Here is a 17,500-nt window from a genome sequence, read left to right on the forward strand (position 1 = left end):
GACCATTCCAAGTTTTCATTTAATCAAGATTTCTAGATGTATTGTGACCAGTCCAGTATCGGTTTCAACAAAATCAAACATCAGGAGTGATAAAGTCATCCAACAGCAATATGAAAGACAGCATAGCAAGACACCTGAAAACAGATTAAAGGTTTTATTTTTTAACTTTCCTTAAATACAAATATTACTGTTGCCTTGCTTAAAAGTGAACATAAACTTATTTTGTTTGCAGTATTTTAGGTTAAGTTTTCAATTTCATTTACTCATTTACTGCAAATAGAAACAATATTTACATTTGTCAGAAAAACAGATTTTGAAATGGCCTTGGTCTCTTTAACTTTTTTCCATGGCTGTATAGTGCTGTCACCTGAATGCACAAAATTTGTGTCATAATTGAATCATAATTCCAAAAAAGGTTTATGTTTTCTCATTTTTTATAACATGCAAGTCTCTCTCCTTCAGTGTCTGAACACAAGGGGGGGAAATCAAACTTATACACATAATAATGAAAAATTTCTAATTTTACCTTTTCAACCAAGTTTGAGTAGATCTTTAGTGTTATATTTAAAGTTAAAATCAGAGTGCTATTGTTTAACAGTTAGTAGAACATCAACAAAACTCAGCAAAATTCTTCTATCTGAAAATGTAGTTATTGCTCATATTTTTACTTGACAGTCACACAAACTGTTGCAGATGTGACCTCAATACAAGGACATCGGTGTCTTCATTCTGCAAGCTGTCATAGAGAAAAGCAAAACTGGTTCATGACAATAACTAACTGCAGCCTAAATAATGTAGATCAAATAATGCAATGCAATATTAAAGGCTATAAATGAGTACCTTTGGACCGGCTTTAATGCCCGGGTCTCTGGTGCGGGTACGAAGTTTATTCACTTGAGACTCTGCCGTCTCGGCTCGTTCCTCAGCATCGTCCAGCTCATGCTGGAGCTTCTTATACTTGGTCAGGTTTGTATTGGACTGTTCCTCCTATAATACAATAAGACATCAAATCACAGGTGTTGTTTAATGAAATTCTTTATAAAGATTTAGCATTATATATTGATATGCACATTAGACTTACCGCCTCCTCTGTCTGTCTCTTGTAGGTCTTCACTTTTGCCTGCAGCTTGTCTATAAGCTCTTGGAGACGGTTGATGTTCTTTCTGTCTTCCTCGGTCTGTAGAAACAGCAGATGGCACCACAGGCTTTATTATGTTAGAAAAGTGAAATTCATACAATTGAGACAACCACATCAGTATCTAAATTACCTATCTTGATAAAAAAAAGATGTAGTTTGTACCTGGTAGGTAAGCTCTTTGATCCTTCGCTCATATTTGCGAATTCCCTTCTGATATTCATTGCCTTTTTTCTGTTCGGATTCCAGTTCACTCTCCAGTTCCCTAACCTAATTAGAGCACAGAACATAAGAATAAGATTGATGATTTAGCAAAAAATATTATGTTAAAGATGTTACCAAAATAAAGTTCAGTTTAATTTATCAATGCAGTTGCTATCATGCATACCCTTCTTTCCAGTTTCTGGATTTGCTTCTTGCCCCCTTTCAGAGCAATCTGCTCAGCCTCATCCAGACGCATCTGCAGATCCTTGATGGTCTGCTCCAGGTTCTTCTTCATGCGTTCCAGATGAGCGCTGGTGTCTTGCTCTTTCTTGAGCTCCTCTGCCATCATAGCAGCCTGCATGTTGAGATAATCATCAATTTAAACACAACACTAAAAAACACCTTAACGTTCTAGACTTAAAAAAAGTACTGACATCAGTTATGGCCTTTTTGGCTTTCTCTTCTGCATTTCGGCACTCCTGCACAGCATCATCCACCTCGGTGGACAACGTGGCGAGGTCACTCTCCAGCTTTTTCTTTTGATTAAGCAGTGATGTGTTCTGAAAAGACACAATTCTGAGATTAGCAGCATGTTGTAAACAATTGCACTTCTATTTCTATTTTCAATTCAATTCAATTTTATTTATAGAGCGCTTTTCACAATGTGCATTGTTCCATAGCAACTTTACAGGGGAAAATAAGAAAAAACGAAAACACAAAAAAGGTAAAACACAGTACATGGTGTTTATATAACAAGTTAAATTATTCTAGTAGATAAAATCTAATAAATGTAGTCTCCCGGTGGTTGATTTGGCATATTTTGCATTAAGTGAATGCTTGGCTGAAAAGATGTGTCTTTAATCTAGATTTAAATTGGGTGAAGGTGTCTGATCCTCGAATAGTGTCGGGAAGGCTATTCCAGAGTTTAGGTGCTATGTATGAGAAGGCTCGACACCCTTTGGTGGATTCTAGGTGTTATCAAAAGTTATCAAAAGAGTTTTGAGATCTTAGAGACATGTTAGAATAGTAGAAGCTCTGTTATGTAGGTAGGGGCTAAACCGTTTAAGGCTTTATAAGTGATTAAAAGAACAAGAAGTCATACGATTCTTACTGGCCATTCAGTGAAGGGTTGATAACATTGAGTTTATGTGATCATATTTTCTGGACCTAGTTAGAACTCTGGCAGCTATTTTCTATTGTGTAAACAATACCACTGTTGCACTTCTATTTATTCTCTTCTTTTTGTTGAAAAAACTAAAACAAACATCTTAAAGAATCGGCTGAAAACACATGACCGATAAGTTCTGACAATCTCTTTTCTACTGTGGTAGGCTATATAAAACCAGTTTAACTGCGCTTATGCTTTTTGTTGCCCTTATGGTGTGTCAATTGCTTCCATTGTTTCCCTTATTTGTAAGTCGCGTGCTAAATAACAATGTAAATGTAATCGCCATTGCAAAACTTAATGTAAGGTTACCTACCTGTGAATGCAGAAGGTTCACCCTCTCCGACGTTTCCAGGAGCTCACATTCAGCCAGTTTACGTGCACGATCGTTCTGCTCCAGCTGGCTTCTCAGTTCTTCCACCTCGGCGGTCAAGAGGTTATTTCTGCGGTCAGTAACTGCAGCCTGTTCCTTCAGGTCTTCTTTCTGGTGAACGATCTCATCCAGCTCTATCTGAAGGTCCTTTTCATTAACAACAAAGTGGAGTTTTTGCATTATTGAACGAATTGCTTTTGGGGATTTGAAGGCGCAAGCCTATATTTCATATACTACAATTATTTACCTTAATCTGTGTCTGCAGATTGCGAACCATTTTTTGGGATTCTGTGGCCAAGCGATTGGAATGGTTTAGCTGGACCTCCATTTCATTCAGGTCTCCCTCCATCTTCTTCTTTAGCCTGATGGCTTCATTGCGTGATTTTGCTTCTGCATCGAGAGTAGTTTGCATCGACTCTATGGCACGCTGATGATTACGCCTTTAAAGGTTTAAAATGACGAGTATATAAGTTAGGATCATGTGTTTAAAAAAATCATATGTTTTTATATCATCATTGCATTTCATTAAGAAGACCTCACCGCAGATTGTCGATTTCCTCATCTTTCTCAGCCAGTTTCCTGTCAATGTCTGCTTTGATCTGGTTGAGCTCCAGCTGTAGACGAAGAGTCTTACTCTCCTCATGCTCTAAGGTGCCCTGAGACACAAGCACGTGTTGCAAATATGTCAAGTCAGACGGTTTGCAAATATTTTCTAACAAAAAAATGTATAAACCCAATGCAGTTTATTTGAGGATGTAAAAGCAGATGTTTACTTCAGCCTCAACTAGCGCAGCATGAATCTCACTCTTCTCCAAATCCAAACCCTTCTTGACCTTCTCAAGCTCCTGAATAGTCTTTCCACCCTGACTGATTTGGTCAGTTAGGTCAGAAATTTCCCCTGTTGGAAACATAAAAGGCATCAATCAATCCCACTTTGTGACAATAATTTGTTTTATATGCATGTGATTTATAGACATACCCTGAAGATTTTTATTTTCTCGTTTGATGGTCTCCAGCTGGTCCAGAGCTTCCTCATAAGAGTTCTTGAGTTTGAAAAGCTCAGTACTCAGATTTCGAGATTCCTTCTGTGACGATTCCAGCTCGGACTGACATTCCTCGTACTTCTGCCTCCATTCTGCTAAAACCTTGTCAAACTGACGCTGTTTTTTATCCAAGGCAGTGGCGGTGGCACTGGAGCGCTCCAGATCCACCACCAGGTCCTCAATCTCTGACTGCAGCCTGTGTTTGGTCTTTTCTAGAGAGGAGCACTTGGCATTTGATGCCGCGACCTGTTCCTCAGCCTCTTGGAGGCGGACGGACAACTTCTTCCTGTGAAGATGAAGATTTCACGATTGCATTTTACTTCGAAAAACCAATAAGAGCTATAATTATTTTCTGTCCCATTCACACACTCACTTTGCTTCTTCCAGTTCCTCCGTCTTCAGGATGGCATCCGTCTCATACTTCGTCCGCCACTGGGCGACCTCCATGTTTGCCTTGGACAGGGCACGTTGGAGTTCAGATTTGTTCTCTTGTTCTTCATCATATTGCTCTCTTAGTAAATCACAGTCATGACTGGATGACTGCAGGGCATGGGCTAGGGCAATTTTTGACTGGAACAAGATACAAGATATGTATCAGGACAAATATATAAATTAGTTCCACAAACCCAAAACATTCATTTTGGTAATAGGGTAGAATAATAAAATTTTCCTCTGATTCTCTTACTTTAGTTTCATCGTCAAGTTGTCTTTTGAGCTCCTCAATGTTCTGGCTGAGTGAGTTCTTGGTGCGCTGAAGCTGAGACACCACAGATTCCAGTTCCTCTAGCTTTCTGCCCAGCTCGGCTGTAAAAGTACATAAAAGAGGCTCATAGTTGGAATTCAACATGTCTGAAAGCAATGGAGAGATGCTTAAGTGGTTCAGATTAAAGATGTACCGTATACCCAGTTAACAAAAAGTGTTATAAGAACATTTAGCTCACATTTCTAATCAGTTATAAAAACGTAATTTATTAATGTTTTCAAACATTGCGCTTTGTAAAAATTATGTTTTAAGATCGTATTTTGGAAGTTTAGCAAGACATAAAATTTTGCTGAAAAGCTTTTAAAGGGATGCTCCACCCCAAAATGAAAATAAATTATTCCTAGAAATATCACTTGCTATCATTTCTCAAAATATCTTTCTGAGTTCAGCATGAACAGATATTTAAACAACTTGAGTTTGGAACAACTTGAGAGGTGAGTAAACGATGACAGATTTGCACTATCCTTTTAACATTACTGCAAATTGTTTTTTTAAATACTTTGGGAGAACTTTTAGAATTATGTATTTTTAAAACAGATAGCCCCGGCCCTAGGCTCACTCTATTGGTTGAGCCAGTGTTGCAATACAAAACTAAAATGGGGAATGAACAGAGCAATGTTTTGATAGTGTTTGTTTTATTTTTTACGTTTTTGCAGAAAATGTGCCTTTTAAGGGCTCACTTTTAGTTGTCTTTGAATATTAAACCGTGATAGGAGAAATCATTTGAAATAAAAGTGTAGTTTGTTGCTATACCACTTTCAGCCTGAGCCCGTGCTCGATGTGTGTTCGTATCATAGAGCTGTCTTTGAAGTTCCTCCGCTTTAGCTTTGGACTCGCTCATCTGATCCTCATACAGACGACACATTTTCTCAGTGTTAGCCTGTAACATGATATCCAAAATGAGAGCGGGCAAAATCCACCCAGCTGAAACATTTTTAATATTGAGCTCGGGTGAAATCAGCTCCTGAATTTAACTCCCCTTGATTTTATTTCTAAAGTCAACGCTAATTTAATGCTAGTTAAATCAGATCAGAATGTGGAACGTGATGCAACACGGATATTTTCCACCTTGCTCTTTGCCAGCTGCTCTAAATTTGAGGCGAGGTCATCGGCTTCCATCTTGGCCTCGCTTCGCTCCTTCTCCAGCTTCTGTTTGACACGCTGAAAGCTGTCAATTTGCTCGCTCAGTTCAGCCACGCTGTCTGCGTGCTTCTTGCGCACGGCAGAGGTCATAGCCTCGTGGTGCAGCATGGCCTCCTCCAAGTCACGACGCAGTTTCAGAAAGTCTGTCTCTCGTTTCTTGTTGATCTCAATCTGGGTAGAGGTGGCACCTCCTGCTTCCTCGAGACGCTCGCTGAGGTCTTCCAGCTCTTTGGAGGCATCACCTCGCTGTTTTTCTACTTTGGCTCGGGTTGAGCGTTCTGCCTCCAGTTCCTCTTCAAGTTCCTCAATACGAGCCTGCAGTTCCTTGATCTTCTTTTGAAGCTGGATTATTAGGACTTGCTCATCTTCGATCTTTGAACTGATCTGGTTCATTTCAAAATCTTTCCTACAGTAGAAAAACATTTAAAGCAGATTAGTTGTCACTCTAGCAGAACACGAAAGGTTTATAACATGTTACAAAAATCTTACTTTTTAAGCTTTTCTTCTAACTGCTGCTTGTCATTTTCCAAGTCCATGACAGATTCCATAGCCAGCTTGAGATCCCCCTCTAGTTTACGTCTGACTCGTTCCAGATCCATTCGCAATTTCTTTTCCTGCTCCAGGGACCCCTCCAGCTAAAACAGTAAAGTGTATTACTTCTTTCTGAATCATTCCTGATCTGTTTTGGTACAGCGTCCTGCTAAAATGGACTTACATCATCTACTTGTTGCTCCAGCTTGGCTTTGGCCTTAGAAAGAGTGTTGACTTTGTCTTCCTCTGTCTGCAAGTCATCCAAAGTCTGCTGGTGACTCTCCTGTAGGGCTTTTTTCTCTTTGGTCAACTTCAGAATGGTTTCATCCAAACCTGCCATCTCTTCGATCAGGTTCTTCACCTGTGAAAAAGAACAAACTTAAATAGCAGCTCAATGAAAAGGCTTGTTTTAGTCAGTAAACTGGGCTCACCTTGTTCTCAGTGGCATGTTTTTCCTTTTCCAATTTGGCCAAGGTAATCTCCAAGTCATCGATGTCCTTCTTAAGCTCGGCACACTCGTCCTCTAGCTTGTGCTTCTTTGCGAGAATGGTGGTGTTGATCTCTTCCTCGTCTTCCAGACGTTCAGTCATCTCTTTTACTTTGGCCTCAAATTGGATCTTGGCCTTGATAAGAAGGTCACATCGGTCTTCTGCATCTGCAAGGTTATCCTGCTCCTGTAGAGACATCAGAGGGAAACCACTTCAAAACATTTAGATAGAAACCAAATGAATTTATTTTTTTATCTAAACATAAAAAACTAATGTAATTAATTGCATGTAAATTTAATATTTTTTAATGTAATGTTTAGTTATTTTATTTATTTAAATTAAACCAAAACTTTTGCCTTATAAATAGATATTAATTAATTAATAAATAACTAAAAATGAATAAACTTAAACTAAATTAAACTTGGAGCAATATAAAATGTAAACAAATAAATAATATAAAATAAATGACAAAAACAAAATTGCAACAAATAGAAACTAAAATGAACATGTAAATACATTTTAAAATATAAAATAAAAGCTTACTTAAATTATTCATTAAACTAAAATAAATCAGAAAACAATAATACCTCTGGAAAATCATAATATTACAATATACATAAACTGAGTATTTTACCAGACTAGACATACCAGGAAATCTAGGAAATGTACTTATACCTTGTTATATTACAAACAATATAATATTTTGTTTTAAATTAATTTTGTCGATCTTACAGTTGTCTGATGTCGATGGTCTTTGTGGTGTTAAGAATATATGCATGTTCCTAGAAAAAGGCGTGAGTAATTAAATCATGTTAATAAGTTCAGCCTCATGTACTGTATACTTATTTGTTTAACATGTCACCTTGTACCAGAGACTTTACTTCTGAGGCAATTTGTGCGTGTTAAAGCAAGAAAATTTACAATTTAACTATACTCTCAATTTGTTTTCTTTTCACATTTTTATTAGTCTGGTAAAATGTCCAGATTCTCCATATTGATACAGTACTGTGTGTCGATGTGAGAATTCTTGTGGCAATGAAAAGTGAAACTAAATTCATAAAATGTGTTTATGGGCAAACAGATTTTCTGATGTTTGTCACTGAACTGATAATGTGTCACACTGACCGCCTGAAGCTGCAGAGAAAGGTCATTCTTCTCTTGGATCAGGCTGACTTGTTTCTCCTCCAGGTCCCTACGTTTGAACTCTGATTTCTCGAGTGCCTCTTTTAGCTTGAGGAACTCGTCTTTCAGAGCGGCCAGCTCTTTCTCAGTGGCTGCGCTCCTCAGCAGGGGCTTAATTTTAAAGAACAGCTTCATCCACGGCCAGTTCTTCACAAAGTTGAAAGCCCGAATATTCCACTGGATGATCGTCAGAGCCTCCCTTAGAACAAGATGAACCACATTGTATTTTACAAAACACCATTTTCAAAATTTGCATCACTTTATGTTGATATATGCAGTCTTTACTTCAATGAGTTAAACTGCAGAAAAGTATTAACCACAAACTTTGAATGCATCATGGGAAGACTATGTCACCCCCATATGACCCACTGGCTTACGTCCATGCATGAATGAACCGAGGCCCATTTTAGTTAGTCTATTACTGGTGTGACTTTGATGTCATGTGTTTGCTGTTGCAATGCTGTGGTTACATGTTTGTGGATGATAGCAGCGTTGGTCAAAGAATCTAGTCTGATCAAATAGCCGCCGTGCCGCCGTGCCCTAGGCCACCCAAAAGGTGAAGTGCCTACTATTTATTTAGAAACCGAGGCCTTCTGCTGGAGCAGCGGCTTTAATCCTTTGCCAGTCTTCAGATATGCTTTCAATGTGGTTCTTTAGCTGCACAGGCGCCTTGCCAAACAGCCCTTGAGAAAGTTGCTGCCTTGTATTTTTAGTGGGGGGGTGAGCAGCTGCCATGTGACCCTGCTGGCTTTAAAAACACGTCTGCATTGTCTAATAAAGGCAAGGGGTGGAGATCATAGATATAGGCATCGTGAACTTCACATGTTTTAGAAAGTGTCAGAGCGTGTGAGTTGGGTCTTGGCCACACAGGCGCATGAACAAATGTGTGTTTGAAGACACACGCTTCACACACTCCATCCACATGGCCCTAAAATACCTGTCATGTGTTGAGGGTTGAGAGGGATCGTGTGACAACTGTTTTTTGCTCATTTTATTAGGAGTAAACCTGTTTGACATCATTATAGTATGTGAGTGTAGGTCTGGAAGGGTTTTATTTCAGATGGTATGGAATTTGAAGATAACAGCAGGGATGACTTTGGATAAAAGCGTCTGCCAAATTAATGAATGTAAATGACCTGAATACACAGTTTTGTTTAATATATATCCTTCAAAAAAAGTATTTGTGAAGTGAACTCGTTTACATAACTATGGTTTCAAACACCAAAAATAATAATAATAATAAAATAAAAATGTAAAAGGTGGGAGGCTCTTATCTCTATAGGTGGATTAAAAGGAGGCCAATTGGACATTTTGTGAAATGGTATTTTTTAATCCTTCATCTACATTTTTACTCAATTTTAATTTAATTTAATTTAATTAGTTTTATTTACTTTTACTTCAAATGTCTATTTTCTTGAAAGAAATCTGACCTTACCTTCTCTCTGTCATCTTATTCAACTCCATCCTCATAATCTTCCCTCGGCTGGCGGCCTGCAGAAGGGTGAGGATTTTAGCCAGGCGCTTGTCCCTCAACTCTTCCAAATGTCCCAGCAGACCAGCTTTGAAGAACACCTACAGTATAGTGTAAATATAAAGATTAACAAATATCTGTGTTCATACTTACAAAAGCCCTGTGCTGTGAGCTTTAAAGCAACTGGCTGTAAACCCGTAAAAATGGCTGTAAAAATTTACCTTAGTATGTCCAAATCTGTACTGAATATGGTCAATATCCAGTGAACCCAGCAGCTTCTCAGCTCCCTTTCTACTGTCCACAAATGTATCATCAGGGATGGCATGAGGGTTCAGAATACGGTATCTTTGAAAAATAACACATATTTGCTCAGTGCTATCCCGTAGTAGGTCCCCCGAACAAAAACAGTCCTAATAAACATGCATATTCTCACTGTTTATTCTCATGCACTGCTGTTAATGCATTTAACGTGTCATTGTTTAATTTATTTTCAGTCTTGCCAAGAATTTGATATGCTTTAGCATTTAAATACATGAGGAGTTTATTTGCAAAAACTAGAAAATAACTTTTCAAAAATGTTTTTAATATGCATTCCAATTAATATTATCCAAACTCCACCTGGGTTGTTCGGATTAAGTCATAATAAATAAAACAAAATACAGCTAATTAACACAATAAAACACAACAAAACTTGATAACATACTAAAATACGTTAATTTTGAAATTAGGAAATATCTAGTTATCTTTTTTTTACAAATAAACTTAATATTGTATTACACAATTAAATCGTAGAGTAACAGTTTTTTTAATTGAAGAGCACCATGTGAGATAAAGGAAGCTCCCCCCACCGTTGTCTGAAATCAGCGTAGAGGATTCTGTTTGGAAATCCCTTCCTGCAAATCCGAATCCCCTCCAGCACTCCATTACAGCGCAACTGGTGCAACACCAAGAAAGCATCCATGACCCCTACAAACAGCATGAAAATATGTATATTACACTTTTTAGCTCAGATTGTCCTTTAGAAGATTATAACCTGTTTGTTCTATGGTATTGATTGATTGAAAGTGATTTTCATCAAAATACTGTTGAAGGGGTTTTGAGAGAACCTGGAGTCTTGGTCTCATTGGGGATGATGCAGCGCACAAAATGGGGCTGAGTGCTCCGCAGGTTTGTCATCAGCTTGTTCAGATTCTCCTGTGGTTTGCAATCAAACACACAATCAGGACACCATACAAGTTGACACGGTCACAAATCACGCTGCACAGCAGATCTCCAAATACATAAAGCAAATCCAAATGGTTGCCTTCTTCAAAAGCACAAAATGATGGCAAGTTTGTTTCCAAAAACTTACCTTGAGTCGTTGATGCTCATTGAGGACACAGTTAGACAGGAACCAGCACAGACTTAAAGTGATGTTCATGTGTTCATTTCTCTAAACATCACTGCAAGTCTTAACTGGCTCCCTCTCAGTACTGAAGAAGTTTGGATTAATACTTATCCGATATGAATCTATCATCTCACTTTTGTAATTATATACAGCGTTTTCATTGTTTTCATATAGTTATATAAGTGTTTCAGTTCACTGCAATAGAAACTAGCTGGGCTAGTGTATGCTTGTGAATGCTTGTGTAGATTATAATTTAACTGTTTTTTATGTTTTTGGCAAAGACATTTGTACACTAATACATACATATCTTTTAAATGTATTATTTTAGAAGATTGACACCTGACACATAAATAAAGAAATCAACATAAATAAAACAAAGACTATAATTATGAACGACTAATTAGGTCATGGAAAAGGTCAAGAAAGTTCTTTGGTCACAAAGTGGGGGTACCCTAGAAGCAGTCAAATATGTGACTATTCACACCTTGTGTAGCTGTGACATGGTCTGGAAAGAAGCCGCCTTTTTCCTCTTTTCTTTGCCTACAGTCTTTGTGTCAGAGGCTGAAAAGAAAAACCAAGTTATATTTAGAAAAAGTATTTTGTAAGTATAGAAGGTTTAGACTTAGAGGATGTCTGGCATGGTTACCTGTATCAGAGCCGATATAATTCTCATACAGACTCCCCAAGAGTTTATTGGATGACTTCTGAAAACAGATCACCACCGTTTCATTGAGGGGGTCTCTGTTTTTGTCCAACCAGCCAATAATATTGTATGGCACCTTTAAAACATATTGAAGAAGAGAAGAACGTTAACAACATCCAATGTGTGAAAATAATTGAAAGTGCATGATATATATTACATTTTTCATAGTTTAACCTAAAAGCCTTTGGTACAAACTCACCACTCCTGCGTAGTGCACCAGCTCGAAATGAGCCTCATATTTTCGCTTCTTGTCAGGCCTTGGCTTTTGAAAATTGCCGGACTTGCCAAGGTGGTTATCATACAGCTTCTCCTTGAAGCTGATGTCAGTGGCTTTAGGGAACATGCACTCCTCTTCAAGGATGGACATAATTCCTAAGGGCTAAAAAAACCTCAACATTATTTTACAGTAGAGTAATCAAACATGCATTTTTCTAATAACCATTCATATCATAATCTTTAAGCTTTTTGTGTTATAACAGCAAAAGGAATTTGACTCAAATCGATCGATCTCTTACCTTTTCGATGAGGTCAATGCAGGCTTGAAGGTCAAGCCCAAAGTCAATGAAGGTCCACTCGATGCCCTCCCTTTTGTATTCCTCCTGCTCCAGAATGAACATGTGGTGGTTGAAAAACTGTTGCAGTTTCTCGTTGGTGAAGTTGATGCAGAGCTGCTCGAAGCTGTTGAGCTGTTGAGAGAAATCACATGACAGATGCCCGGGGCTGAGCGCAAGCGCAGACCCAAACCTAGATACGTGATGTCCGGAATTTCGAGAGTCACTTACGTCAAAGATCTCAAAGCCGGCGATGTCCAGCACTCCGATAAAGAACTGTCGGGGCAGGACGGTGTAGAGCGTTCTATTTATACGCCCTACCAACCACTTGAACATGCGGTCGTACGTGGCTTTGGCCAAAGCTCCCACTGAATAGGTAACCTGGTGGAAGCGCGATGTGCGGAGCACGTTCAAAGAGCACATGGAAAGCACAGCTGTCATTCACAGGGATTGCAACAGTTGCCTAGATACCAGAATGATTGCTCGGACTGCTTTATTCTTCATATTTTAGCATAGATCAACAGTAAATGTCAGTGATTTCAGCATGCATTATTATTGGCCTCCCATTGAGTGAGAAAATATTTTTTTCTATAAATAAATACCCTTAACACTTCTCACCTGTTCAACATTCTGTCCTTTAACCACATATTCATTGCCCACCTTGACTCGAGGGTGTAAAAGACCCTTTATGAGGTCAGCTGAGCTAACACCCATCAGGTAGGAAGCCTTATCGGCACCTAAAATATTTATAAATGTAGCCAACATGAGTTAAATATTAGTTTTGATTCAAGGCTTCTTTCAGGATTCATACTCACTTTCAGTGCCGTCAGCCTCTGCCTGCTCCTCACGCTGCTTCTGCTTGAACTTCATGTTCCCAAAGTGCATGATGGCACCTACTATTTTATAGCAGCCATACTTCTCTTCTGGAGTAAAGCCAAGGATGTCCATGGCATGCTGGAGTAAAAAGAGACATGTTCTCATGGGTAAAAATTCATACAAGCATGTGCTTTTTATCTGTTGCATTCTGCAGATGGTATTTGCAGTTGATGAAAGTTTATTATTAGATGTCCGTTGAATTAATGTGCTGGAGCTTACATCAGTAGCCATAAGCTCCTGCCCGTCATCCATGCTCTCCACTGTTGTCACTCCTTGGGAGCAGAAGTGGTAGTCATAGGGGTTTGAGGAGACCAGGAGCATGTCTGAATTTTAGAGGAAGGAGTACATGGTGCTTAATGATAGAGCAACACATTAAAAAGGATTAGCATATTTATATGAATTTTTAGATATATTTCAATTCTGTGTGATCTGTAAACACCAATGGTCTGAGAGTAACTCAATTTCAACCCTCTATATGCATGTACTGTACATGTGGCAGAATTGACAATAAAGCAGACTTTGACAAGTGTCTTGAACAATTTGCCATCATACCAAGAAGTTCAGGCTTCTTCTGTGACATGATCTGGTAGTAGATGTGATAGCTTCGCTCTCCAGGTTGCTGAAATATTACTCTGGATTTTTCCAAGAGATCTACAAAAATAATACATTAGTAAATATTATATATTTTGGGATGGCGTAAACTTGAATTACATCATAACCCTTTAAACTAAGTACTTACAGATGTCAATATCAGCGGAAGCCAGTTTCCCTGTTGGTCCAAAATGGATTCTGATGAATTTACCCTATTGAGCAATTGAAAGAAATATGAAATAATAAATATACTAGGCTATCTTTTATTTTATTATTTTGAGATCCATTTAGCTGACACCAAGAAATGACTAAGACTGGTATTCTTATTTAATTAACACTGCATATAGGAATTTATTGTGTGTCTGATATTTGACCTGTGTTTTGAATTCCATAACCTTTTATGTTTTACTTATAGTCATTTTTTCTTGTACAGCTGCTTTGTAACAATGAAAATTGTAAAAAGCGCTATATAAATAAAGCTGACTTGACTTGACTTGACTAAAACCATTAGCAGTCAACCCCAAGCTTGATATCAGTTATAACAGACAGATGTTTTCATTTTACAATATTTTAAATGAAATAAAAATATATTTTACAATATATTTTTTGCTATTTCGGGGGGGTGACAATAACTTACAAAACGGGAGGAGTTGTCGTTCCTCGATGTTTTGGCATTTCCAAAAGCCTCCATTGCAGGATTAGCTTCAATGATTTGGTCCTCTAAAGTACCCTGACAGTAATATTGTTTATAGAATTTAAAATTTGACTACTTTTTTGTTACAATTTATACACGTTTTATCATATGTAGATATACTCACCCCAGTTTTAGTGGAAGGAGCCTTAAAAAAATAAAAATGTGATTGTTGTGTTAGAAAAGTGTATAAGTAGCATAATGATATAGTATAATAATTATTTTATATAAAACAGTACCGATTTAATGTACCACTTGTTTTTAAAAATCTTAAGGTACTTAAATACATTTGTTAAAATAATGAAAGTATTTTTCAAAATACAAATAAAAAACTTTTATATAAAAATGTAAAAACTAAAAATGCTTATTCATAGAAATAAGAAAAAATGGAAAATATTGTGTTAGCTCACATCAAATACAAAGTATTTGACAATGATACAGTATATGATAGAAGCCACACAAAAGCAAGATTTTTGTCATGAATAATGGGTTCAAAAATGGAGACAAAAATATTTCAAAAATGAATGTTGCCTGTGTAAAACCAAAAAAATAAAATGTTAATCACAGCTTTGACAGAAAATTTTAACTTGGAGGAGGAAAAATGCATGAGATGATTTGTTGGGGTATAGCCATAAAAAGACACAGGGAGTCAAGTTCACTCCACAAAAATATTTGGGAAAAACTGCAAATGCAAAAGGAGGGATTAGTCAAACCTCACTCTAGATGTCCAAAACAGTTATATTCATAGGAATACAATACATTGCAATAGGTCGTTATGTCAAAACAGCAAAGGACACCTGGAGCAACTTCAAAATGACAATGACAAACACTTGTCAGCATGAGGGGTAAAAAAATACTGATTGAAAAAGACGAGGGAAATGATGTGAGAAAAACCCAGAGAGCTTGTGTCTTACTCCTTTTTTAGTCTGTGCCTCACCCAGAGCTGCAACTATGGCAAAATACTGAATTACACGTTTCGTGTTAACTGTTTTGCCAGCACCGGATTCTCCGCTGTGCATCAAGAAATCATTGAGGGATAAAGAATATTGAAAAATGAAAAGGAAAAACAGTGTAGCAAAAAATGTGGACAAAATTGAAATGCTATTCAAAAATGTACCTAGTAGCTCAGTTTATCACTATTATTATTGTCATGAAGAAAAAAAATGCATTTAACCATATGCTTTTAAATCCAACAATGCTGATTGTGTCGAAAAATATCTATATACTGTAAATTTCCAGACTTACGTGATTAGCATGGACTGATTTTCACGATCTGTGTGGGAAAACAACAACAACAACATTATTTTCAGGTACTAAAAAAAAAATTCCTGAACTGCCTGACACTATACTGACCAAAGACTCACAAATAGTTTAGTTTACTACTCACTCCGTAGCAGGTCATTGTAGGCATTGTCTGCAACCGAATAGATATGAGGTGGAGCCTCAGAACGGCGTTTGCCTTTGTAGGCGGCCACGACGGGGGCCGTGTAGACGGGAAGCCATTTATATGGATTCATGGTCACACAGAACAACCCAGAGTAAGTCTGCCATGAGAGAAAGAGAGAAAATGCATCAGGATTAATCACAGATATCTAGTCAGGACAACTAAAAATATTTGTATCCAAATTAAAAACAATGGTCACATCAATGGTCTCTTGGCATATAATGTGTGTGATTTTTCAACGTTGTCCAATTAAAATTGAAAGTAACCTCTTCAGGAGGCAGAAACCTCTTTGTGATGAAATAAGGGATGTAAATTGAAAGTGTCATTTAGGCCTATAAAGGACACTCCTCTGGAGAATTCACTTGTATTTGTGCCTTGGCAAGGCAAGTGATAAATTCATTACAGTGACTGTAAAGTACTATGAATAGTGCCAGCACTCTATGTTTAATTCTCAGGTCAGGTTATTTGTGGCATCAAAGATTAGTGAGAAAGGGCAGATCTTTTCTTTGCTTTGAGCTGTGGTATGATGGTACCGACATAGATCATCCAACTGCTGTATCGCCTCCGCAGATTAGAGAGCACCGACGCTTCATTCAGGTGCGTGAGCATAGCCATGTCCTCCATCATGTCAAATTTGGGAGGGTTCATCTGTTGGATGTCATCCTGATTGACAGTTAGACACTGTGGGATTGAGAAGCATTTGCAAGTACAGGGTCAAGACAAGGAGACAGATCTCAGGGGAGACTAACCACATCTAGGAAAACATAAAAATATTTTAATAAAACATGGTTTATCTAACACTTATAAAGCTTGGAGATGCCAAACAGTTTTTACTTTGGCATATCCGGGAAATCATTACATTGAAATTTGCTTATCTGATTTAAATTTAAATATTTAATATCACAAAACAAATGTAACTAAATTAGAGAAGTCTTACCCTTCCATCGCTTGTCTCGACCATGGCTTTGTCACCATTGATCTCCTTGATTTCAGCCTCAATATAAGCTTCTTTCTCATCTGGTATCCAAACGCATTTCTTTCCTGCGTACAAGAGAGGCTTTAGTGAGTAGCATAACCCTCCAGACGACCACAAAGTTTTTCCTTCGTTTGTTATAAATCCAAGATTCAATGCTATTTTTCTGACATTCCCTTTTTAACATTAACAAATTATAAGTATCTTGCATCTAAAGCCGACGCGTAAAAACGAGTCAAATATTTCAAAGGGAATGTAATGTTTGTATCCGAGGTAAAAACATTTGTTGAAGAAACGCTTTTTATCTGAACTACCATCAAAAGCCGTAGTTTGTGCTGCCAAAATCCCCGAATCGGATTTGCGGAGAAACGGTGCTGCATCTCCAAACTCCGTCACATCCAAGAGTCTTGCCATGATAAATCCACCACTCCGTTGCTCACCGAAGATTCTAAAAAGGTCCTTTTCGATATACCTTAAAATTAAACAATTATTTTCTTTTAAAATAAAATAATCTTTAAATAAATAAAGAATACATGCATAAAATAAATAGTAATGACTAACGCAATGCAAATAGACAAATTCCGCGCACTTATGAATATTTACAAATTATTCTTGTCAAATCAAATTGAATATGTTATACAGATGTGTTTATTATAAAATGTCACTATACTGACAAAAAAGTTTTAACGTTTCAGATTACAGATGAATTAATTCAAATTATTGTTGTTGTTATTATTATTATAGTAAACAAATTCTTAAGAAAATATAATAAATTGAAGCGTCCAG

At 37.5% G+C, this 17,500-nt stretch overlaps 1 protein-coding gene across 1 annotated transcript; it reads right to left on the bottom strand.

The window, feature by feature from the left end:
- Positions 1 to 7: 7 nt before the first annotated feature.
- Positions 8 to 17,128, bottom strand: myh7ba (myosin, heavy chain 7B, cardiac muscle, beta a; the record flags this gene model as incomplete). The annotated part of the gene is made up of 40 exons (XM_079482747.1): positions 8 to 736; positions 841 to 987; positions 1,082 to 1,177; positions 1,301 to 1,405; positions 1,524 to 1,694; positions 1,774 to 1,899; positions 2,821 to 3,024; positions 3,125 to 3,317; positions 3,418 to 3,533; positions 3,651 to 3,775; positions 3,857 to 4,206; positions 4,294 to 4,490; positions 4,606 to 4,724; positions 5,437 to 5,563; positions 5,752 to 6,232; positions 6,316 to 6,461; positions 6,542 to 6,718; positions 6,789 to 7,031; positions 7,971 to 8,226; positions 9,463 to 9,599; positions 9,720 to 9,843; positions 10,347 to 10,464; positions 10,605 to 10,692; positions 11,370 to 11,446; positions 11,532 to 11,664; positions 11,788 to 11,967; positions 12,104 to 12,274; positions 12,371 to 12,520; positions 12,758 to 12,876; positions 12,955 to 13,093; positions 13,235 to 13,338; positions 13,568 to 13,666; positions 13,755 to 13,818; positions 14,244 to 14,336; positions 15,212 to 15,308; positions 15,543 to 15,570; positions 15,685 to 15,841; positions 16,279 to 16,422; positions 16,679 to 16,782; positions 17,029 to 17,128. The coding sequence occupies 40 exons, from the start codon at positions 17,126 to 17,128 to the stop codon at positions 725 to 727; spliced, it is 5,817 nt and encodes a 1,938-aa protein (XP_079338873.1). The 3' UTR covers positions 8 to 724.
- Positions 17,129 to 17,500: the final 372 nt, after the last annotated feature.

This window comes from Barbatula barbatula, assembly GCF_947034865.1.
Source record: "Barbatula barbatula genome assembly, chromosome: 20".
NCBI lineage: Eukaryota > Metazoa > Chordata > Actinopteri > Cypriniformes > Nemacheilidae > Barbatula > Barbatula barbatula.